General features: G+C 50.8%; 1 protein-coding gene across 2 annotated transcripts in view; it reads right to left on the bottom strand.

Annotated features, from left to right (window-relative positions):
* COL4A6 (collagen type IV alpha 6 chain) overlaps positions 1–25,693 on the bottom strand; it is an 823,409-nt gene extending 797,716 nt beyond the window's left edge. For both annotated transcript variants that reach the window (XM_069211616.1, XM_069211626.1), the window contains exons 1-3: positions 25,548–25,693; positions 25,355–25,437; positions 17,385–17,439 (exon numbers count right to left, since the gene is read on the bottom strand). In XM_069211616.1, the coding sequence (XP_069067717.1) occupies positions 17,385–17,439; positions 25,355–25,368 (69 nt within the window). In that variant the 5' untranslated portion in view covers positions 25,369–25,437; positions 25,548–25,693. The remainder of the gene's footprint in view (positions 1–17,384; positions 17,440–25,354; positions 25,438–25,547) is intronic.

Raw genomic sequence — 25,693 nt, 5'->3', positions numbered from 1 at the left:
GCTAGTAAGATACCTTTGTGAATAGCAAAGAATCAGAAAGTTACAAAAACAGTGTAAGTTTTGCTTTGTGAATCAGGCCCAGAGTGTGCAATATTATTCTCTTGAATTTTGTGTCCTTGTACAGAATACCAGAACTGGCTGAAGTTGAGCATCATGACACTGAGTCAGTTGCCATCACTACATCTTTAAAGCCCCTGTGCTTGGTTAAATACACATTGGTGCACCATACCTCTTCTACCAGAACTAGTACCCGCATCATATGTTTAGCACCCTGGAGTATTTAGCAGCACTCAACAGCATTGTCACAATACTGAGAACACCCTGGCATATTCACAGCTACACACACACATACATATACACTGGTAGTGCCTGGCAAATGGTGGTATCATGCTTGCATATATGAATATATGATGGCAGGAATTCTGCTAGAAAGCTAATTGGCACAGGTGCAGTGATTGGTATAATACATTTTATAGCACAGTTTTTACATTTGGAGTTAGTTCCCAAAGATACAGGACATAGTGGGATTTCTTTTGCACCAGGACACGGAATCTAAAATGGCAGTTTTGATGCCCACATCACCTATATATTGATGAACTAGGTGAGTCTAAGTGTGAATATTTACACTACTACAAATAGTAAACACTTTATCTTCCATATAGTGCATTAGTTTATGTTAGGTATTAATATGAATACGGAATATTTATAAATAGTAATGAATAATATTCCGTACATATTTATTTATTATTTACTTAAATAATGTGTTAAAAAAATGTGAATATTGATTATTTTATGTCCTCAATACTTATCCCCGCAGCAGAGGGGAAATGCTGCTAGTCCACGCAGCAGAGGAGAAATGCTGCTAGTCCCCGCAGCAGACCATGAAATAGTGGATTTGTTCATAGGCTTCTCATGAAAACATTTTTTTTCAAAAGCTGTGCATTTGCAGTTTATATATTTGTAAATGCAGTTTGCCTCCCCTATGCTATGCCAGGGATACCAGAATGCAAAGTAAAAACAGATCTGGAAGAGCTGCTCACCCTGGGTCACTTTGAGAACTGAGTAATTGTAAAATCTTGTAGTTCAAATCTCCATGTTCTATGAGTAAGTAGCTCGCCCAGTCTAGGGGTCCTCTTTGCATCAAAGCACTTGGAGTCCTGTTTTCCTATTATACATTCTGGACTACAAGTACTAGAATGCAAAATAAAATCCTGGACTGGTTGAGTGACTCACTCATCCATAGGGGATCTTAAAACACAGTGAGCCAAGTGTAGGCTCAGTGTTGGATGGAACTCCCTCAATCCCGCCAAACATGAGATCCCTAATATCCATTTCACCTATGCATGCACTTCTACAAGACCTTATCATTTGAAGCTATCGCTGGTGGCTCATTGAAGCAGCGCAAGCACTCCTGAAATCTGCGTTTGACCTCATGGTTACAGGTTCAAATCCCAGTGGGCCTACAAAGCGTTTTATCTATCTGAGGTGGATAAAATGAGCACCATTGAGTTAGATAACAATAAACATTTCTTATTCGGGATGAAAATATTCCCTCAACTGGAATCTAATCTTTACGTGTGCCGTACGACATTCCCTCGTTCCCCTCCCCTTCCTTTAGTAGTAGCAGATGAGCTACAGCTCCAGAGTTCTCTGTCCGGGAGTGCCGGGGATAAAATCTCCACAAAGGTGGTGCTCTAAGACTACTCACAGTGTCAGTAATTCACAAAATATTAAATTGCATGCTGAGAAAACAAGCTAGTGTCAGATGTCGCTAACAGGCAAACTGCATACGTAGACTGACGGGACTATGACTTTCCTATGGGATATTTCAAAATGTGAGAGACAAATAATTATATTTATGTGTATTTGTTGTACTTACAAAGCTCTGGACAATGGATAAAAGTCTCTCTAGCCAGATTAAAAAAAAAAATCACTGGGAAAGCCAGCGACGAATGTCCAAGCAGCAGCATCCGCCATTCGCATTGAATGTAAATCCATTTGTTCATCTGAAATCAAGCATGTGATATGTGTCTGGATGACACTAAGTGCCTGAAAAACTGCTGTGGGTCTAAAAAATATATTCCTGGATGAAAACAAAGATCACAAATTAAAAGTCGATTAAACACTGATCAGAAGAACACTTCTGAATAAAAATAATAGAACAAGGCTGTCCTTTAGAAAAAATATAACCAAAAAGGATTCACAGTTTAGAAAAGGTTTATCCATAAAGATTTCTTGATGCAGGAACGGCCTCCCACCAGCATCCATCTAGCATGGTGGACCACAAAATATGACAGGAGGTTCAGAAAATTCACTTGCATATAGAAGTTGCTGTGACACCTACAAAGGCTGCCACGTGGGATCATGAATATTGAACCTGGCTGGTGCTGATGAAAGGTAAATCACATCAAAGGAGGCTACGTAGGGATAAATAGCAGCTGCAAAAAGCCACAGGGATGAAAGTGTGGAAATCTGAGCACATATTCACTCTAGGATAAAAAGGAGCAAAATGAATGAGCAATCGTTCCCTCTAAAGAGCTGATATTAGCCGATGGGTGTCCGGATGGACAACCTCAGTTAGGTGATAACGTTTTCAACTGTAAAATTAGGAAACATTTTAGGCTCAGCCTTGACAGTTGCCTAAAAGAGCAGATGGGAGCATCTACTACTACTTTAGGTTTTCTATAGAGACCCTAAGTTGAGGTCTTACACTGAGTCAGATTACTCCTAACAAGAAAAAAAAGGCCACAAGGAAATAGATCTACCGTGGACCACGTTCACAGCCAGAATTGAAACTCCAATGCAGGTGTTCTAAAGTTTTCAAAAGTTAACAATTTAGCTACAGGATAACTATTTCTCACGTGATCTGACATCTTTGCTACAACCACCCTTCCCACAAGATTGCTTAAGTTGCTAACATTTTATTTGTAGAATGGGCCTTGTCATGTAATGTATTGTAACATTATATGCCAGTCTGATTGTTGGAAAATCTGAAGCTCACCCCCCTTCCCCCAATCTTACTGACCAAGCTCCAATCTACTCCCCTGTAGACGATGTGGGCATAACTACTCAACTGAAAGCTGCACGGACCAGCACCTCTGTTTTTAAAGGATGACTTCCATCCAATACGTTTCTTTTGGGCATTCCACAGTCCTGCAGTCAACCACTCATTGTATTGTTACAATGTAACTTTGGTAACTTTTTCCAGTTTTTACAGTGGAAAGTTACATGTGGCAGCAGCTCTTTTCCCTTGTCCTTGATAGTCACTGGTGCATTTCAAGCGGAAGAGAGGCACATGGTACTTTGTTACTTTAAGTGGATGTGCTGGATTGGGTGCTCAACACAAAACACCAAAGTATCATGAAAAACTAAAATCAGTGGATGATTGGGCCATTCAATGCCAAACAACATGGATCTTCTCTTAACTTATCCCTGGGAAAAGACCTGGAACAGAATGCAGTTCAACAGGAATGTGATCTACAAAGAAGGGGCATGCGTACTCAGGGTCATTAGAGGGTTTTATTATGGGACTCAAGGTATGGTCTTATGATATGAAGCCTTATTCGTGACAAATAATCAAGAAAAAGCCCAGGACAACGCCATAGAACTTACAGACATGTCACGCCCGACCCGTCTGACTCCTCCACCTCATAAGAAGCTCCCACCTCCCCTCGCCAAATGTGCTGTGCTCGCTGCACAGCACCAAGTCACTTAAGTAACTCTTGAACTCAAGGAGTACTGATCATCTGAACGTGCCCGGTTCTTCCTTAGCACCCACACTTCCCTAAACAATCCCTCTCCCGGGCACCTTACCACAGTCACTACCGTTCTGCAGCTGGTACTCAAAAAGTAAAACCACTCAACCAACTTCAGCTCCTTACCCACCTTCTCTCAATCACGGAGCTCCACTCCCCTGCAGCTGGTCACAACAAACCCATCACCGCCACTCACAGCAGTTATATACTTAGTACTGACCAAGCCACAAATTACTTGCCCACAGCAGCTTGGCACCAACTAAAGACACCCTCAAAACCACATACGATAAACTTATAGACATCAACAATACTTTGCATTTAATTTGATTTCAGCCATTCACCCACAATTAAGTTCTCAGTTTACCAGCGACAAAAATATCCACCAAGATCAACACCAACTACTCTCTCCCTCATCCATACATACCAACACTCAGCCTGTAAGTCAGCTAGAGAGTGGTTGCCTCGTTTTACGAAATCCAAATAATAAAAAAGAGCACATATCAACAACCACTTAAAATGTTAGATACACAAATTATGCCATGTATGCCCCATCCTCACCTGCCCCTCACATAGTAAGTGCCTCTAAAAACTAAAGGAATTGCATTCATCAAGGATTTCAGTTCAAGTCTTTCTGGCTAGATTGGTTAACATGCACTGCACCTGACCTCAAACAGCCACAGAAGTTAACTGGCTTAATAAATAGCATGGAATGAGTACAATGAAACACAGAAAAAAAGCTTATGGCTGTTTCCTTCCCTTTGTTTAATCAAAGGGCTTAAAAAGGGCGATGTGATTAACCTCCATAAACGCTTGCGGAAGTCGAAACATGTCAGCGCCAATTTCTGATTGGTTGTTTTACGGGAATAAAAGGATTTGGAACCTGCTGTTTGGAATGTTGCACTTTCCCTGGGTAGGATAGGAAGAGTGATAGGTATGTGTAAGAATTATATTATGCTGTTGCTGACAGTCCATATCAGCAAGTGAACACAGGAGCATGTTGCCCAATGAATATTAGATTGGTTGATGGATCTGTCGTAAAACTTGCAGCTTATTTAATCAACATAAATTTGAGGTAGGATAACTTTAAAGATATCATCCAGTGTGCTATGCTGTGAGTCAGCGCTATTTAGTGGGGTTAAACAAGGTAAACTCACAATCTCTTGCTTAAATATTGGTTGCAGTAAAATCACAGGTACGAGTACCTCGTATCCAGCGTTAAAGTCTCTCCTTTGAAACCTTCTAGACCAAAGATTTACCTCATTTTCTCTGGAAGGATGGCTATTTATTTGATTGTCCTGAGCACACTAAGAGAAGCAACGACTCTGCTTGCAGACCAGGTAGCATGTGTGTTTTAAAAGGACAATGAAATTAAGCAGATGAGATGGGTGCTATGACTATTCCTATTATCAAGCTGGGTTTCTCACAATCTGTGGAATCCACTGTATTCCAATGCAAGAAATTACAAAATTCAGAGAGCTCATTAAAATGCATTCTTTAGACATCCCAGCATGGTCTAAGTGTTCCTAGTTTGGAAGAAGCTCCCACAATGTACAAGAGCTGGTCACCAAGCAGCTGTGGCTAGAGGTGACCCTTCACAAAGGATATTATGACATGACAGTAGCTAGAAGTGGAAACGGTGACAGGCACTATCAATTAATGTAAGACCTCTCTGAACAGCATGACAGGAAGGAGTGAATGTACCAAAAGGGTCACATTTGTGCTCTCAACTTGCAGTACTACCTCAATTTGGTTGAATCATTTCACCTCCATTTTCTGGCTGTGATTCACTGAATCCGTCAGATAGAGCTCTTGTGCAATTGTCTTCATCCCAGTGCCCCATGTGTTTGCCACTGACCACTGCTTGTTTTCTTTGCAGGAATCAATATTATTAAGGCTGTAACTGCTTCTTAAATAGTGTTAACTGTCCCAGGTCAGATTATACCAGATGTAGTTTAGTGATGAACTATAGGATTAACCTACCACAACTTTAAAAACCTTGGATGGAGGTGCTTAGGGAAGAGGAAACGCTATAAAAATGTTAGGAAATAAGAAGGCAAATATGATCTCACCACAAACACACCTTGATAAAAAGTGGAGCACGTGAACTGGATTAGTGGTCCCGAGTCACAAGGTCAATGAATTGGACTAAAGGGTGGCAAAACATTGATTTATGAGCATAGTCACAAAGCATAAAACTACACTCACCAAGTTCTTTACTCCTACATAATATATCACTGTGGTGTAAGATTATGTGTGAGTAAATCTATTCACAGGGATGGAAGTGTGTATTCCAGGTCAGAGATGTATTCCTTCACTAGGTGAACATACACTACCCTTCATGTTACTCTCTATTCACAAACGTTTTAAGGCACATTCCCGCCCTAGACATGGTCCAAGATCTGTTCCTCCCAAGGCCAAGAGTAAATGGGTATCTACGTTCAGAACAAAGAGGGGGACGTCTACAAAATTGGTGGGGATCTGGGGAAAGATGTTTCTCAACAGGAGAAAATATTTTGCCCAGGAAGGTTCAAAAAAAGCTTTAAAGTGCATGTCTACTGTTACAAAGTAATTTACACAGTTATAGATTTACACCTGACGATTTGAGATGATGTGAAAATGCCTTCATATGGAAGTATCTCACAATCTGCAAGAGAATTGCAGAATTACCCCTGAGAAAGCCGCAACTATTGCCGGATCTCGCAAACACTCCTAGATCTGTGAATTCCAAAATAGTCAGAAATTCACTCCAATCGTAGGAGTAAACGTCTAACTTTTTTTTTTATTAATCGGACCCATTTTCTTCACATGGGTGTTGCCTCTCAAACAAGCAACTACACAAAGAAAAAGAGACATAAATAATATAGAAACAATAGAATGGTAACTGTAGGAAGTTGGCTCTGTATGTGCTATTTCAAAGTAAGGAATAGCATGCACAGAGTCCAAGGGTTCCCCTTAGAGGTAAAATAGTGGTAAAAAGAGATAATACTAATGCTCTATTTTGTGGTAGTGTGGTCGAGCAGTAGGCTTATCCAAGGAGTAGTGTTAAGCATTTGTTGTACATACACATAGACAATAAATGAGGTACACACACTCAGAGACAAATCCAGCCAATAGGTTTTGTTATAGAAAAATATCTTTTCTTAGTTTATTTTAAGAACCACAGGTTCAAATTTTACATGTAATAGCTCTTTTGAAAGGTATTGCAGGTAAGTACTCTAGGAACTTTGAATCATTACTTTAGCATGTATACTTTTTACATAAAACACAATAAGCTGTTTTAAAAGTGGAAACAGTGCAATTTTCACAGTTCCTGGGGGAGGTAAGTTATTGTTAGTTTCAACAGGTAAGTAAGGCACTTACAGGTTTCAGTTTTTGGTCCAAGGTAGCCCACCGTTGGGGGTTCAGAGCAACCCCAAAGTTATCACACCAGCAGCTCAGGGCCGGTCAGGTGCAAAGGTCAAAGAGGTGCCCAAAACACATAGGCTATAATGGAGAGAAGGGGGTGGCCCGGTTCCAGTCTGCCAGCAGGTAAGTACCCGCGTCTTCGGAGGGCAGACCAGGGGGGTTTTGTAGGGCACCGGGGGGGGGCACAAAGTAGCACAGAAAGTACACCCTCAGCGCGGCCGGGTGCAGTGTGCAAACACGTGTCGGGTTTCCTTCAGTTTTCAATGGGAGACCAAGGGGTCTCTTCAGCGATGCAGGCAGGCAAGGGGGGGGCTCCTCGGGGTAGCCACCACCTGGGCAAGGGAGAGGGCCTCCTGGGGGTCACTCCTGCACAGAAGTTCAGTTTCTTTAGGGGCTGGGGGCTGCGGGTGCAGGGTCTTTTCCAGCTGTCGGGAAATGGAGTTAAGACAGTCGCGGTCAGGGGGAGCCTGGGGATTCCCTCTGCAGGCGTCGCTGTGGGGGCTCAGGGGGGACAACTTTGGTTACTCACAGTCGTAGAGTCGCCGGAGGGTCCTCCCTGAGTTGGTTGTTCTCCACCAGTCGAGTCGGGGTCGCCGGGTGCAGTGTTGCAAGTCTCACGCTTCTTGCGGGGAGTTGCAGGGGTCTTTAAATCTGCTCCTTGTAACAAAGTTGCAGTTCTTTTGGAGCAGGGCCGCTGTCCTCAGGAGTTTCTTGTCTTTTTCGAAGCAGGGCAGTCCTCAGAGGATTCAGAGGTCGCTGGTCCCTTGGAAAGCGTCGCTGGAGCAGGTTCTTTGGAAGGCAGGAGACAGGCCGGTAAGTCTGGGGCCAAGGCAGTTGGTGTCTTCTGTTCTTCCTCTGCAGGGGTTTGTCAGCTCGGCAGTCCTTCTTCTTGTAGTTGCAGGAATCTTAATCTTTAGGTTCAGGGAAGCCCTTAAATACTAAATTTAAGGGCGTGTTTAGGTCTGGGGGGTTAGTAGCCAAGGGCTACTAGCCCTGAGGGTGGGTACACCCACTTTGTGCCTCCTCCCAAGGGGGTCACATCCCTCATCCTATTGGGGGAATCCTCCATCTGCAAGATGGAGGATTTCTAAAAGTTAGAGTCACCTCAGCTCAGGACACCTTTAGGGGCTGTCCTGACTGGCCAGTGACTCCTCCTTGTTATTCTCATTATTTTCTCCGGCCTTGCCGCCAAAAGTGGGGGCCGGGGCCGGAGGGGGCGGGCAACTCCACTAGCTGGAGTGTCCTGCGGTGCTGTGACAAAGGGGTGAGCCTTTGAGGCTCACCGCCAGGTGTTACAGCTCCTGCCTGGGGGAGGTGTTAGCATCTCCACCCAGTGCAGGCTTTGTTACTGGCCTCAGAGTGACAAAGGCACTCTCCCCATGGGGCCAGCAACATGTCTCTAGTGTGGCAGGCTGCTGGAACCAGTCAGCCTACACAGATAGTTGGTTAAGTTTCAGGGGGCACCTCTAAGGTGCCCTCTGTGGTGTATTTTACAATAAAATGTACACTGGCATCAGTGTGCATTTATTGTGCTGAGAAGTTTGATACCAAACTTCCCAGTTTTCAGTGTAGCCATTATGGTGCTGTGGAGTTCGTGTCTGTGCTGAGTGAGGGGTCTCTAGGGTGGCATAATACATGCTGCAGCCCTTGGAGACCTTCCCTGGCATCAGGGCCCTTGGTACCAGAGGTACCAGTTACAAGGGACTTATCTGGATGCCAGGGTGTGCCAATTGTGGAATCAAAAGTACAGGTTAGGGAAAGAACACTGGTGCTGGGGCCTGGTTAGCAGACCTCAGCACACTTTCAATTCAAAACATAGCATCAGCAAAGGCAAAAAGTCAGGGGGTAACCATGCCAAGGAGGCATTTACTTACAGTAACCCTGAAACGCAGGGGCTAGTGCTGGTTTCCAGAATTTCATGTTCTAGGCCAGTAAATTTCTGAAAATGTAATTAAAAAAATGTGAAAGCTTAGCTTAATTTTGGCACCTGTGGCAAATATGCTACATTTCTAACAAACACTGGCAAAAATAATAGGTCGCATTTGTGAAACCTATTTGCTTTGCCACTGCTGCTTATTATAGCTGCTGTGAAGACCCATGCATTCCCAGCAGAAATTTTTAATGGCAATGTATTTTATTTTTAAAAATCCAGTTTAAAGATGGCTGCCAAGGATGTGCATAGCGATTTTTAAAGGGATTGTTATATATATATATAGTAATATAAATATATATATATATCTATACATGTATATATAGGTGACACATGCCTGCCACCCATGCACACATGCAAATGGCCATCCTGAAATGGGCAAAAAGCATTTTAGAATGTCTGCCCACCCACAGTTGTGCGTGTGGAAAAAATTAGCCAAGAGTTTAGAGGGGCAAGAGGATAGTCGGTGTGGGTGTGTGAAAGGATACGGGCTTAAATGCGAGATGGATGATAAAAAAAAAGCATGGGAGAGGGGAGCAGGGAGAGATAGGGGAACACATAGACCTGCTATTTAAGGTCTGGGGTGATCAGTGGAAGAATACTTCAAGGTACTGAGACCGAAATGCTCCTGGGCAGGACAATCACAAGAAAGGGGAGGAAGGCCATTGAGGGGGGTAGTGATATAGACAACAGAGCCATCCAATCATGAGAAAAGCTGAACCAAAGACCACTCTGTGTATAACTCAGTGCTTAATTTGTGCTTGTTGTTTCCGATGCTGAGCACCAGCACTTATTTTTGTGGGCCGGGGCTTATTCTTCTGCCTCAAGCATTTGCTGCGAGCAAAAGACACATATGGGAAAAACAGAGGAAGGGAAAAACGAAAAAGCATCACAATGGGAGAAAGTAGAAAGCTGCAAGAGTGAGCTGAAGGGGCAGGGAGTGGCTTTACATGGATTGAAGAGGCCCCAGATGGCTTCAGGATTACGTTGCCTCAGTATTCCGTGCTCCTACATTTAGTTGCAGCAGCCGCGTGTTTAAGAGGAGGGCTTTGGGCACCAGCATGTTTTTATTTACAAATTAAGCACTGGTATAAGTAATGTGCTGTAAACAATAGGTCTTTGTAAGGAAATGCCTCCTTGGCATGGTTACCCCCTGACTTTTTGCCTTTGCTGATGCTAAGTTTTGATTTTAAAGTGTGCTGAGGCCTGCTAACCAGGCCCCAGCACCAGTGTTCTTTTCTAACCTGTACCTTTGTTTCCACAACTGGCACACCTTGGCATCCAGGTAAGTCCCTTGTAACTGGTACCCATGGTACCAAGGGCCCTGATGCCAGGGAAGGTCTCTAAGGGCTTCAGCATATCGTATGCCACCCTGGGGACCCCTCACTCAGCACAGACACACTGCTTGCCAGCTTGTGTTTGCTAGTGGGGATAAAAAGACTAAGTCGACATGGCACTCCCCTCAGGGTGCCATGCCAACCTCACACTGCCTACAGGTATAGATAAGTCACCCCTCTAGCAGGCCTTACAGCCCTAAGGCAGGGTGCACTATACCATAGGTGAGGGCATAAGTGCATGAGGACTATGCCGCTACAGTGTCTAAGCAAAACCTTAGACATTGTAAGTGCAGGGTAGCCATAAGAGTATATGGTCTGGGAGTCTGTCATGCACGAACTCCACAGCACCATAATGGCTACACTGAAAACTGTGAAGTTTGGTATCAAACTTCTCAGCACAATAAATGCACACTGATGCCAGTGTACATTTTATTGTAACATACACCCCAGAGGGCACCTTAGAGGTGCCCCCTGAAACCTTAACCAACTACCTGTGTAGGCTGACTGGTTTTAGCAGCCTGCCACACTCCAGACATGTTGCTGGCCACATGGGGAGAGTGCCTTTGTCACTCTGTGGCTAGTAACAAAGCCTGTACTGGGTGGAGGTGCTTCACACCTCCTCCTGCAGGAACTGTAACACCTAGCGGTGAGCTTCAAAGGCTCACTCCTTTTGTTACAGCACCCCAGGGCACTCCAGCTAGTGGAGTTGCCCGCCCCCTCCGGCCACGGCCCCACTTTTGGCGGCAAGGCCAGAGGAGATAATGAGAAAAACAAGGAGGAGTCACTGGCCAGTCAGGACAGCCCCTAAGGTGTCCTGAGCTGAGGTGATTCTAACTTTTAGAAATCCTCCATCTTGCAGATGGAGGATTCCCCCAATAGGATTAGGGATGTGCCCCCCTCCCCTCAGGGAGGAGGCACAAAGAGGGTGTAGCCACCCTCAGGGTTAGTAACCATTGGCTATTAACCCCCCAGACCTAAACACACCCTTAAATTTAGTATTTAAGGGCTCCCCAGAACCTAGGAACTCAGATTCCTGCAACCTAAGAAGAAGAGGACTGCTGAACTGAAAAACCTGCAGAGAAGACGGAGACACCAACTGCTTTGGCCCCAGCTCTGACGGCCTGTCTCTCCCCTTCTGAAGACACTGCTCCAGCTACGAGTTCCCAGGGTCCAGCAACCTCTGAAGCCTCAGAGGACTACCCTGCATCTAGAAGGACCAAGAACTCCCGAGGACAGCGGCTCTGTTCCTCAAAGACTGCAACTTTGCAACAAAGAAGCAACTTTGAAACACAAACGTTTCTGGCCGGAAGCGTGAGACTTTGCACTCTGCACCTGACGCCCCCGGCTAGACTTGTGGAGAACAAACACCACAGGGAGGACTCCCCGGCGACTGCGACCCTGTGAGTAGCCAGAGTTGACCCCCCTGAGCCCCCCCAGCGATGCCTGCAGAGGGAATCCAGAGGCTCCCCCTGACCGCGACTGCCTGCTTCTAAGAACCCAATGCCTGGTAAAGACACTGCACCCGCAGCCCCCAGGACCTGAAGGATCCGACCTCCAGTGCAGAAGCGACCCCCAGGTGGCCCTCTCCCTTGCCCAGGTGGTGGCTACCCCGAGGAGCCCCCCCCCTTGCCTGCCTGCATCGCTGAAGAGACCCCTTGGTCTCCCATTGATTTCTATTGTGAACCCGACGCTTGTTTGCACACTGCACCCAGCCGCCCCCGTGCCGCTGAGGGTGTACTTTCTGTGCTGACTTGTGTCCCCCCCGGTGCCCTACAAAACCCTCCTGGTCTGCCCTCCGAAGACGCGGTTCCAGACCTGCTGGCAGACTGGAACCGGGGCACCCCCTTCTCCATTGAAGCCTATGCGTTTTGGGCACCACTTTGACCTCTGCACCTGACCGGCACTGAGCTGCTGGTGTGGTAACTTTGGGGTTGCTCTGAACCCCCAACGGTGGGCTACCTTGGACCCAAACTTGAACCCCGTAGGTGGTTTACTTACCTGCAAAAACTAACAAACACTTACCTCCCCCAGGAACTGTTGAAAATTGCACTGTCTAGTTTTAAAATAGCTATATATCATTTATGTGAAAACTGTATATTCTATTTTGCTAATTCAAAGTTCCTAAAGTACCTACCTGAAATACATTTCATTTGAAGTATTACTTGTAAATCTTGAACCTGTGGTTCTTAAAATAAACTAAGAAAATATATTTTTCTATACAAAAACCTATTGGCCTGGAATTGTCTCCGAGTGTGTGTTCCTCATTTATTGCCTGTGTGTGTACAACAAATGCTTAACACTACTCCTCTGATGAGCCTACTGCTCGACCACACTACCACAAAATAGAGCATTAGAATTATCTCTTTTTCCCACTATCTTACCTCTAAGGGGAACCCTTGGACTCTGTGCATACTATTCCTTACTTTGAAATAGTGCATACAGAGCCAACTTCCTACAGTCTTGCTAACAGAGAGCTAAACCTGTCCAAAGCCGCAAACTATAAACTGGATTTACAAAGCGGTGGTTCTTAGCACAGACATAAGGGGTTCAGACATATCACTGGGGCAGTTGGGAGGTGTTCCAGCTCAGTTTAACATAAGCTTTATGGTTGCTTCACAAACTTCTCCCCAATGAGGCTGCCGGTCTCCCTGACCTTGTGTGAAGGCCTCACCACATATAGGTCCCGGCAGGTACTAACCGGGCATAGTTCAGGGGAGTGACACTGGGCAGGTGATAATGACACAAACCACAGTGCTCATTAAAAGTACTGCCAGAAAGACTCTTTATATGTACTGAAGCACACACACCCGGCCGCCTACGCCAGAGGGACCATCGGCATAGCCATTGTGTTTTGGGCCCTAGTGCAAGCAAGGAAGTAGATTTACTGGCTGCTGTCTGATCTATAAACTACAGCAGTAATCAGGGTTCAGTGCCCCCTCCCCCTGGGGCTCTGGGCCCGGGTGCCACTGCACCAGCTGCACCAATGGAAATTACGTACACCGCTTCAGGCAAGACAGTTATGTAAGCGGAGCCACATAATGCCCGCATCAGAACATGAGTGCAGCTCCCACAACACTTAACAAGCATTTGCAATGCAATGGGTCTCGCATTCCATTGAGTTAGAGCTATTAGCGTTGTAAACTCCTAACCAGACTTTTCTTGCCACATTAACTGAAAATGAAAAGTAAAACAGTTTTACATAAGCGAACTGATGGCCACCATGAGAGTGAAGGAGATGCACAAAGGAAAACAGAAGTTCGCTCGCAGTCAAAGGTATTGGCAAAAGTGCATTTATCCATGTAACTGGCAAAAGTGCAATTATCCATGTAACAGGGTCGATGTCATGCAAAAGGGCTTAACTACTGCCCAGTGGGATCGCGCTTTGTAGGAAATAAAAAGAAAAAGTAGTCCAGAAGCCATTCGGAAAACACAGAGCCTCGTATGTTTTCAGCAGTTTACCGGTGCTCTCGAGGAGGGCTAAACACTGGAAAAAGCATGACAAATGCATGCCTTTCACTAATTAAATGAAGAGAATTTTAAAAGGCAAGCCCACGAACCAACAAAACTGATGTGCGTGCAGTGGGCGTGGATAAAAGCCCACAGGGAGATTACAACAGGGGCAGAGTGCTTGCGTGCTCGACCCTTAAAAAAAAGTACTATTCTGGTCGAACAGTCAACAGTTCTGCAAGTAATAGCGCCAAACATAGCACCGAAATACGCAAAAATCCTGCAATATAACTTTTGCAATAATTGAAAAAGCAGGTACCTTTGTAATTAACCCAGATAATTTTCTACTATCTGTGCGACACACACACACTCACGCATGTCCAAAACTCGGGGTGACAAGTTGGTGGCAGTAACCACATTTTGATCATTTTAGCCACAAACGTTCCACATGCGCCAAAACCGGCCTTTATTTACGGCACCATATGTGTTGGTAATGGCGAAGGGGACAGTACTGAGCGCCGCACAATTGGCAGCAAAATGACCGCAAGACAGAATGCAACGTGAATGGAGGAGATGCACATGGAAAGTCACGTGACACCTATAGCACAGCTGACATGTCCCCCTGCTGCACGGAAATCTCAAAGACACGCAGTGTGATTCTGACATGGTGCACGCGCACCCCTGCTGATTTCTCACATAATGTGATATGTCCAGCACTGCACACACAGCACTGGAGTACTGCAGAGTTATGGATATGTCCAGCACTGTACACACTACACCGGTCGTGCTGCAGAATAATGTGATATATCCAGCACTGCAATCAATACACTGCAGGTGCTGCAGAATCGTGGGATATGTCCGGCACTGCCCAACCTGGAGGTGCTGCAGAATAGTGGGATGTGTCCAGCACTGCACTCACTGGAGGTGCTGCAGAATAGTGGGATGTGTCCAGCACTGCACACACTGGAGGTGCTGCAGAATAGTGGCATATGTCCAGCCCTGCACACACTGGAGGTGCTGCAGAACAGTGGGATATATCCGGCATTGCACACACTGGACATGCTGCCGAATAGTTAGATATATCCGGCACTGAACATACTGCACCGGAGTGCTTGAGAATAATGTGATATGTCCAGCACTGCATGCACTACACTGGAGGTGCTGCAGAATCGTGGGGTATGTCCAGCACTGTACACACTGGAGGTGCTGCAGAATACTGGGATATGTCCAGCACTGCACGCACTACACTGGAGTGCTGAAGAATAATGTGATGTGTCCAGCACTGCACACACTACACTGAAGGTGCTGCAGTATCGTGGGATACGTCCAGCACTGCACATACTGGAGGCGGTGCAGAACAGTGGGATATATCCGGCATAGCACACACTGGAGATGCTACCAAATAATGGGATATTTCCGGCACTGAACACACTGCACCGGAGTGCTGGAGAATAATGTGATATGCCCAGCACTGCACGCAACACAGTGGAGGTACTGCAGAATCGTGGGATATATGTGGCACTGCCCACACTGGAGGTGCTGCAGAATAGTGGGATGTGTCCAGCACTGCACATACTGGAAGTGCTGCAGATTAGTGGGATATGTAAGGCACGGAGTACTTGAGTACTTACTGCTGGACACACTGCAGGTGCTGCAGAATGATGGAATGTGTAAAGGCACTGAGTACTTGAGAATAATGAGACATAGAGCACTGTACAGTTCACTAGTGTTGTAAAATAATGGGATATGCACAACAATGTACACAATGAGCTGCAGAATAATGAGGTATTCATGCAGCACTGCAGAATAACAGGATATGTGATGCACTAGACCCTCTGGGTGTCATGCATGATGATGAGATGTGTACAGCACTGGACAATGGGGCATGTCAATGGGATATGTACAGCACTGGACACACTGAATGTCTTGTATGATAAAGAGTTATGTACAGCACTGGACACACTGAATGTCCATCATGATAATGGGATATGTACAGCACCGGACACACTGCTGGTGCAGTATAATAAGGAGATATAGCAAACAATGGACACACTGCTGTGCCTGTAGCATAATAACATTTGTACATCAATGGACGTACTGCTCGTGCTGCACAATAATGGGACATTTACAGCATTGGGCATACCAGTGCTGCAGCAGAATAATGAGATGTATACATCACTGCACACACGCTGGCGCTACAGATTAATGGGACAGGTACAGCAGTAGGCACACTGGTGTCGCAGCAGAGTAATGATATGTATATGCAGCACTGTGTGCACCGTTAGTGCTGCAAATTAATGGGATAGGTACAGAAGTGAACACACCAGTGCTTCAGCAGAATAAAGAGATATAAACAGCACTGCACACACTGCTGGTGCTGCAGATTAGATTAATGGGATAGGTACAGCGATGGGCAATACAGTACTGCAGCAGAATGAGATATATACAGCAGTACATGCACTGCTGGTGCTGCACATTCATGGGGTTGGTACAGCAGTGGCCACACCAGCTCCCAGCAGAATAATGAGATATATACAGCACTACACACATTGCTGGCGCTGCAGATTAATGTGACAGGTACAGCAGTGGGCACACCAATGCTGCAGAATAATGAGACATATACAGCACTGCACACACTGCTGGGGCTGCAGATTAATGACATGGGTACAGCAGTGGGCACACCAGTGCCGCTGAAGAATAATGCGATATATACAGCACCATTATTAAGAGCTGTACCTCAGTGGGCACACCAGTGCCGCAGAATAATGAGACATATACAGCACTGCACACACTGCTGGTGCTGCAGATTAATGGGATAGGTACAGCAGTGGGCACACCAGAATAATTCCACAACAAAATAATGAGATGTATACAGCACTGCACACACTGCCGGCGGTGTAGATTAATGGAATAGGTACAGCAGTGGGCACACCAGCGCCACCGCAGAATAATGAGATGTATATACAGCACTGCGTGCACCGTTAGCGCTGCAAATTAATGGGATAGGTACAGATGTGAACACACGAGTGCTGCAGCAGAATAACTGAGACATATACAGCACTGTACACACTGTTGGTGCTACAGATTAATGGGATAGGTACAGCAGTGGGCACACCAGCGCCACAGCGGAATAATGAGATGTATACAGCACTGCACACACTGCTGGGGCTGCAGATTAATGGGATAGGTAAAGCAGTGGGCACAACAGTGCCGCAGAAGAATAATGAGATATATACAGCACTGCACACAGTGCTGTCGCTGCACATAAATAAGAACTGTATTGCGGTGGGCACACCAGTGCCGCAGAATAATGAGACATATACAGCACTGCACACTCTGCTGGCGCTGCAGATTAATGGAATGGGTACAGCAGTGGGCACACCAGCGACACAGCAGAATAATGAGATGTATACAGCACTGCACACACTGCCAGCGCTGCAGAACAACGGGCTATGGACAGCAATGCACACATTATGTTCTCAGCAGGTGCAAAGGTGAAAGGTCACTTACCGCTTGAACCAGCTCCAGCACCGCCAGGGAGAGAAAAGCGAGCACCAGCCAAACTCTGCAAGAGAAGGGGGGGGGGGGCGTCAGCACTGCACGAGAGCGGGTGCGCCGAAACAGAGGTACAGGCAGGCGCAGGGGGCACATGAATACTGCACGAAGGGATGAGGAAGGCGCCGCATTAGGGGTACGGACAGGTACATGGGGGACAGGCAGACACCAGGGGAAGGGGTTAGAAGAAGACACCAGGGGCGCAGACAGGTGCAGGGGCACAGCAGGCACCCGGGGAGGGGGTCAGAGTAAAACACTAAGGCCGAGAACAAGCCCATGGGGGCAGAGGCAGGCATCAGAAGAAGACACCAGGGGCACCCATATGCGCATGTGGGCACAGGCAGGCACCTAGAGAGGGGGTAAAGAGAAGACGCCAGGGCCACGAACAGGCGCATGTGGTCACAGGCAGACACCTAGAGAGGGGGTAAGGAGAAGACGCCAGGGCCACGAACAGGCGTATGTGGTCACAGGCAGACACCTAGAGAGGGGGTAAGGAGAAGACCCCAGGGGCACGAACAGGCGCATGTGGGCACAGGCAGACACCTAGAGAGGGGGTAAGGAGAAGACGCCAGGGGCACGCATATGCGCATGTGGGCACAGGCAGGCACCTAGAGAGGGGGTAATGAGAAGACGCCAGGGCAACGAACAGGCGCATGTGGGCACAGGCAGGCACCTAGAGAGGGGGTAAGGAGAAGGCTCCAGGGGCGCAGACAGGTTCAGGGGGCACAGCCAGGCACCCGGAGAGGGGGTAAGAAGATACCAGTGGCGCAGTCAAGTGCGAGGGGCACAGGTAGGCAGGGACACAGGGACCAGGCGAAGGGGGCAGCAGAAGACACCGGGGGTGCAGGCAGGAGCAGGGGGCACCTGAAGGCACCATGAGAATGGATCAGAAGACTCCAGGGCGCAGATTGCACGGGCAGGCATCAGGGGAAGGGGTCGGAGGGAGACACTAAGAGCAGGGGCACAGAGAGGCGCAAGGTGCCCAGACAGGGGGCAGGAGAAGAGTCATTGAAATTGCACCAGCAGCAATGGCACAGGCTGACACCAGAGGCAGTGGGCACAGAGAGGAGCAGGGGGCACAGGCAGGCACCATGAGAATGGGTCAGAGGAAGGCACTAGGCGCAGGGGCACGGAGAGGCGCAGGGAGGACGGGCAGGAGCGGGGTGCGTAGGCAGATACCAGGGGCAGGAGGCACAGGCAGACACCATGCGCAGGGAGACAGAGACCAGGGAGCTCGGGCACCGGGGGCAGTGGCACAGAGACCAGAGGGCACGGACACCATGGACAGGAGCAGGCACCAGGATGGAGAGTACAGGATGAGGTCTGGGAAGCACATATTCCGTGTGGGGAGCGTGGTTTACTGGCTGGAGCACACCCTGTGTACTGGAGCACAAACGTTATTTAGTGAGGAGCAAAGACCAGGGTGGTAGAACAAACAAACGGGAGGCAGACACATAAGTAGGCCGTGAGTGCAGGTCCATTGCACACAGAGACCAGGCCCCTGTCAGAGCCGAGGCCTCCGTCCCAGCGGCAGACACAGGGCCGAAGCGACCCAAAAGCAACCCTGTCAAAGATGCTCAAGCCAGCCCTACCCACGGCCTCTCCTCTCGCTGCCTCTCTTTCCAACTATTCTCTCGCTGCCCTCCTCTCCTCTCTCTCTTCTTCCTCTCAGATCGCGTTCTCTCTACCTTTCCCTCCCCCTCTTGAAGCACTCCCTCCCGTACCTGCTGCAATTAAGGTCCGGAGCTGCTGAAAGTGAGAATGGGCCAGGCGCGCCCCTTGCCCTAAAGCAGGCCTCGGGGATCCAGCCCACCTGGGAAGTGCCCTGTACCAGAAGGCCTGGCAGGCAGCGAGCACTGGCCAAGGGGGCAAGAAGCAGTGACCCCCGGGGAGGGCGCCGCTGCACAGACCCAACACCCATAGTCGGGATCTTCAAAGTGGGGGCACTCAGAGATGGGGCAGTGCGCACACACCGAGCGCAAACCAGGGGCTGGGGCAGAGGTGATGGGACCCGCGCACACAGACCAGCGCAGAGAGCACACAGACCAGGGCAGAGAGCACACAGATCCGCGCAGCCCGGTGCAGCGAGCACACAGACCCACACAGAGAGCACACAGACCCACGCAGCCCACTGCAGAGAGCGCACAGACCGACGCAGAAAGCACACAGACCCGCGCAGCCCACTGTAAAGAGCGCACAGACCCTCGCACACAGACCAGCGCAGAGAGCACGCAGATCCGCGCAGCCCGGTGCAGCGAGCACACAGACCCACGCAGCCCACTGCAGAGAGCGCACAGACCGACGCAGAAACCACACAGACAATCGCAGCCCACTGTAGAGAGCGCACAGACCCTGGCACACAGACCAGCGCAGAGAGCACAGAGATCCGCGCAGTCCAGTGCAGAGAGCACACAGACCCACACAGAGATCACACAGACCCACGCAGCCCACTGCAGAGAGCGCACAGACCGGCGCAGAAAGCAAACACACACCCGCGCAGCCCACTGTAGAGAGCACATAGACCAGCGCAGAGAGCACACAGACCCACGCACACAGACCAGCAGAGAGCACACAGCCCTGCGCACACAGACCAGCGCAGAGAGCACACAGACCCGCGCACACAGACCTGCGCACAGAACGGCGCAGAGTGTACACAGACCCGCGCAGCCCACTGCAGAGGGCGCACAGACCCGTGCAGAAAGCACACACACCCGCACAGCCCACTGTAGAGAGCACACAGACCAGCGCAGAGAGCACATAGACCCGCGCACACAGACCAGCAGAGAGCACACAGACCTGCGCACACAGACCAGCGCAGAGAGCACACAGACCCGCGCAGTCCACTGCAGAGAGCACAAAGACCTGCGCACACAGACCAGCGCGGAGAGCACACAGACCCCCGCACACAGACCACCGCAGAGAGCACACAGACCTGCGCAGCCCACTGCAGAGAGCACACAGACCCGCAAAGAGAGCACTCAGACCAGCGCAGAGAGCACACAGATCCGCGCAGCCCGGTGCAGAGAGCACACACCCGCGCAGAGCAAGCAAACCGGTACAGTGAGCACACAGATACCTACAGACCGCACACAGACCTGCTCAGGAAGCACACAGACCCATGCAGCCCAGTGCAGAGAGCCCACAGACCAGCGCAGAAAGCACACTGGCCCATACAGCCCAGTGCAGAGAGCACACAGAACCGTTGCAGAGAGCACACACACACGCGCAGAGCAAGCAAACCAGTACAGTGAGCACACAGGCCCGCGCAGCCCAGCCCACTGTAGAGAGCACACAGACCTGCGCACAGACCGGCGCAGAGAGCACACAGACCCGCGCAGCCCACTTTCGAGAGCACACAGACCTGCGCGCACACACCAGCACAGAGAGCACACAGACCCGTGCACACAGACCAGTGCAGAGAGCACACAGACCCGCACAGACAGCACACAGACCCGCGCAGCCCACTGCAGAGAGTAGAGAGACCCGCAGAGTGCACACAGACCCGCGTACACAGACCAGCGCAAAGAGCACACAGACCCACGCAGCCTGGTGCAGAGAGCACACCCGCGCAGAGCACGCAAACCAGTACAGTGGGCACACAGATATCTGCAGACCGCACACAGACCTGCGCAGAGAGCACACAGACCCATGCAGCCCAGTGCAGAGAGCACACAGACCAGCGCAGACAGCACACTGACCCATGCAGCCCAGTGCAGAGAGCACACAGACTCGTCGCAGAGAGCACACACCCCCATGCAGAGCAAGCAAACTGGTACAGTGAGCACACAGATACCTGCAGACCGCACACCAACCCACGCAGAGAGCCCACAGATCTACACAGAGAACCCACAGACCCGCGCAGAGATCACAAAGGGCCACACAGCGAGCCCACAGACCCATGCAGCCCGGTGCAGAAAGCACACCGACCCATGCAGAGAGCACACAGACCCGGGCAGCCCAGTGCAGGCAGCATACAGAGAGCACACAGACCCACACAGAGAGCTCACAGACCAGCACAGAAAGCACACAGACCAGCACAGAAAGCACACAGAACTGTGAAGAGGGCAAACAGACCCATGCAGCCCAGACCCACAAGGAGATCACACAGACCTGTGTAGAGAGAACAGAGACCCACGCAGCCTGGTGCAGAGAACAAACAGACCCGCGCAGAGAGAACAGAGACCCACGCAGCCCAGTGCAGATAGCAGACAGACACGTGCAGAGAGCACACAGACCCATGCAGCCCAGTGCAGGCATCATACAGACCTGTGCACAGAGCACAGTGACCCACACAGAGAGTTCACAGACCAGCACAGAGAGCACCCAGACCCGTGCAGAGGGCACACAGACCCATGCAGCCCAGACCCATGCAGAAAACACACAGACCCGTGCAGCCTGGTGCAGAGAGCACACAGACCTGCGCAGTGAACACCCAGACCTGCGCAGCCCAGTGCAGGCAGCATACAGAGAGCATACAGACCTGTGCAGAGAGCACACAGACCAGCACAGAGAGCACACAGAGCCATGCAGGGAGCACACAGACCCACGCAGCCCAGTGCAGTCAGCATACCCAGAGCACACAGACCTGAGCAGAGAGCACACAGACCCACACAGAGAACTCACAGACCAGCACAGAAAGCACACAGACCCATGCAGAGAGTATTACAGACCAGTGCAGAGAGAACACAGACCCGTGCAGCACGGTGCATAGATCTCACATACCCAAGCAGAGAGAACACAGACCCGAGCAGAGAGAACACAGACCCGAGCAGCCCGTTGCAGATAGCACACAGACCGGCGCAGAGAGCACACAGACCGGCGCAGAGAGCACACAGACCCATGCAGCCCACACCCACCCAGAGAGCACACAGACATGTGCAGAGAGAACACAGACCCGTGCAGAGGGCAAACAGACCCATGCAGCCCACACCCACCCAGAGAGCTCACAGACTTGTGCAGAGAGAACACAGACCCGTGCAGCCCGGTGCATAGAGCACACAGACCCGCGCAGAGAGAACAGAGACCCACGCAGCCCGGTGCAGACAGCACACAGACCCGCGCAGCCCAGTGCAGGCAGCATACAGAGAGCACACAGACCCGTGCAGAGAGCACACAGACCAGCACAGAAAGCACACAGACCCGTGCAGAGAGCACACAGACCAGCACAGAAAGCACACAGACCCGCGCAGCCCAGTGCAGGCAGCATACAGAGAGCACACAGAAAGCTCACAGACCAGCACAGAAAGCACACAGATCAGTGCAGAGAGCACACAGACCCATGCAGCAAGGACCCACGCAGAGAGTATTACAGATCAGTGCAGAGAGAACACAGACCCACACGGCCTGGTGCAGAGAGCACACAGACTCATGCAGAGAGAACAGAGACCCACGCAGCCCGGTGCAGATAGCACACAGATCCCCGCAGAGAGCACACAGACGTGCGCAGCCCAGTGCAGGCAGCATACAGAGAGCACACAGACCCATGCTGAGAGCACACAGACCAGCACAGAGAGCACACAGAGTCATGCAGCGAGCACACAGAGCCGCGAAGCCCAGTGCAGTCACCATACGCAGAGCACACAGACCTGTGCAGAGAGCACACAGACCCACACAGGGAGCTCACAGACCAGTACAAAAAGCACACAGATCAGTGCAGAGAGCACACAGACCCATGCAGAGAGCTCACAGACCAGCACAGAAAGCACACAGACCAGTGCAGAGAGCACACAGACCAGTGCAGCCCAGACCCCCGCAGAGAGTATTACAGACCCGCGCAGAGAGCACACAGACTCATGCAGCCCACACCCACCCAGAGATCTCACAGACCTGTGCAGAGAGACCACAGACCCGCACAGCCCAATACAGATTGCACCCAGACCTGTGCAGACAGCACACAAACCCACGCAGCCCACTGCTGGCAGCATACAGGCCCGTGCAGAGAGCACACAGACCCATAGAGAGAGCTCACAGACCAGCACACAGACCCGCGCAGCCCAGTGCAGTCAGCATACAGAGAGCACACAGACCCGTGCAGAGAGCACACAGACCCACACAGAGAGCTCCCAGACCAGCACAGAAAGCACACAGACCCATGCAGCCCAGACCCCCGCAGAGAGCACACAGACCTGTGCAGAGAGTACATAGACCCAAACAGCCGGGTGCAGATAGCACACAGACCTGTGCGGTGAGCACACAGACCCGCGCAGCCCAGTGCAGGCAGCATACAGAGAGCCCACAGACCCACGTAGAGAGCTCACAGACCAGCACAGAAAGCACACAGAGCCATGCAGGGAGAACACAGACCTACGCAGCCCAGTGCAGTCAGCATACACAGAGCACACAGACCCGTGCAGAGAGCACACAGACCCACGCAGAGAGCTCACAGACCAGCACAGAGAGCTCACAGACCAGCACAGCCCAGAACCGTACAGAGAGCACACAGACCTTCGCAGCCCGGTGCAGGCAACATACAGAAAGTGCACAGACCCACGAAAAGAGCACACAGACCCGCGCAGAGAGTACAGAGACCTGCGCATTCAGAGAGCGCACAGACCCCTGCAGAGACCGCACAGACCCGCGGAGCCCGGGACAGGCAGCATACAGAGAGCACACAGACCCGTACAGAGAGCGCACAGACCAGCGGAGCACGGGACAGGCAGCATACAGAGAGCACACAGACCCGTACAGAGAGCGCACAGACCAGCGGAGCACGGGACAGGCAGCATACAGAGAGCACACAGACCCGTACAGAGAGCACACAGACCCACGCAGGGAGCACACAGGCCCACGCAGCCCGGTGCAGGCAGCACACAGACCCATGCAGAGAGTTCACCGACCAGCACAGAGAGCACAGAGACCCGCGGAGCCCGGTATAGGCAACACAGAGAGCACACAGCATGTGCAGACAGCAAGGGGCCCGGTGCATAGAGCACACAGACGAACCGAGAGAGCACAGAGACCGGACGGTGCATAGATCACACAGATCCGTTCATAGATCATACTATCCGGTGCACAGAACACACAGCCCGGTGCTTAGATTACACAGACACGAGCAGATTGCACATAGACCCGTGCATAGATCACACAGACCACAGCACAGTGTACGGTACAGAGAGCACACAGACCGGTGTAGAAGGCACAGATCACCTGCCATGCATACATCGCACAGACCGAGCACAGGGCACATAAATCGCGCAGACAGCACACACTGCCGGGAGCAGAGGGCACCGGACCCTCGCAGACAGCACACACTGCCCGGAGCAGAGGGCACACAGACCCTCGCAGACAGCACAGTATCCAGAGGAAAGGGCACACAGATCAGTGCAAGGGGCACCCAGACCAATGCGGAGGGCAACCAGACCCTCGCAGACTGGACACTGCCCGGAGCAGAGGGCACACAGACCCTCGCAGACAGCACACTTTCCGGTGCAGAGGGCACCCAGACCAGTGCAGGGGGCACCCAGACCCTCGGAGACAGCACAGTATCCAGGGGAAAGGCACACAGACCAGTGCAGGGGGCACCCAGAAAAACTCTCGCACACAGCCCACTGCCCGGAGGAGAGCGCACCGGACCCTCTCGGACAGCACACTGCCCGGAGCAGAGGGCACACAGACCCTCGCAGACTGGACACCGCCCGGAGCAGAGGGCAACGGACGCTCGCACACAGCCCACTGCCCGGAGGAGAGGGCACCGGACCCCCGCAGACAGCACACTGCCCACACTGCCCGGAAGAGAGGGCACCGGACCCTCTCGGACAGCACACTGCCCTCGCAGAGGGCACACAGACCAGTAGAGAGGGCACCCAGACCCTCGCAGAGGGCACACGGACCAGTACAGAGGGCACCCAGACCCTTACAGAGTGCACACAGACACGGGAGAGGGGCTCCGTCCACGGAAGGCCCCCTGTCCCCGGTGGCTCACTCACCTCGCCGCCCTCATCGCGCCGGTAGTGCTGCCTCCGCTGTGCCCGACTGATCCTCCGCTCTCATGGGGTCAGGCCGGCAGGGTCTGTGGGAGAGAAGAGAAGAAGTTAGAGGTGGGGGGTCTCCGCGAATGGGGCACGGGAGAGAGGGGCGGCCCGGCGCCCGGGGAGTGACGCCAGGCGGGCAGGAGGGTACCTCGGGCGGGCGGCAGTCCCAACACAGCGCCTCGCAGGCTCACTCCCCTTCTCGCTGCTCTCAGTGCGTCCGGGCATTCCGCGGGCTGCAGGGAGCAGGGGGCGGGGCCTGGCGCTGTCAATCAGGACTCAGCACACCTTGTTATC

Source organism: Pleurodeles waltl, chromosome 2_1 (assembly GCF_031143425.1).
Source record: "Pleurodeles waltl isolate 20211129_DDA chromosome 2_1, aPleWal1.hap1.20221129, whole genome shotgun sequence".
NCBI classification, from domain to species: Eukaryota; Metazoa; Chordata; class Amphibia; order Caudata; family Salamandridae; genus Pleurodeles; species Pleurodeles waltl.
Note: the sequence above shows the minus strand (reverse complement) of the source record. Positions and strands in the feature narration are given on the sequence as shown.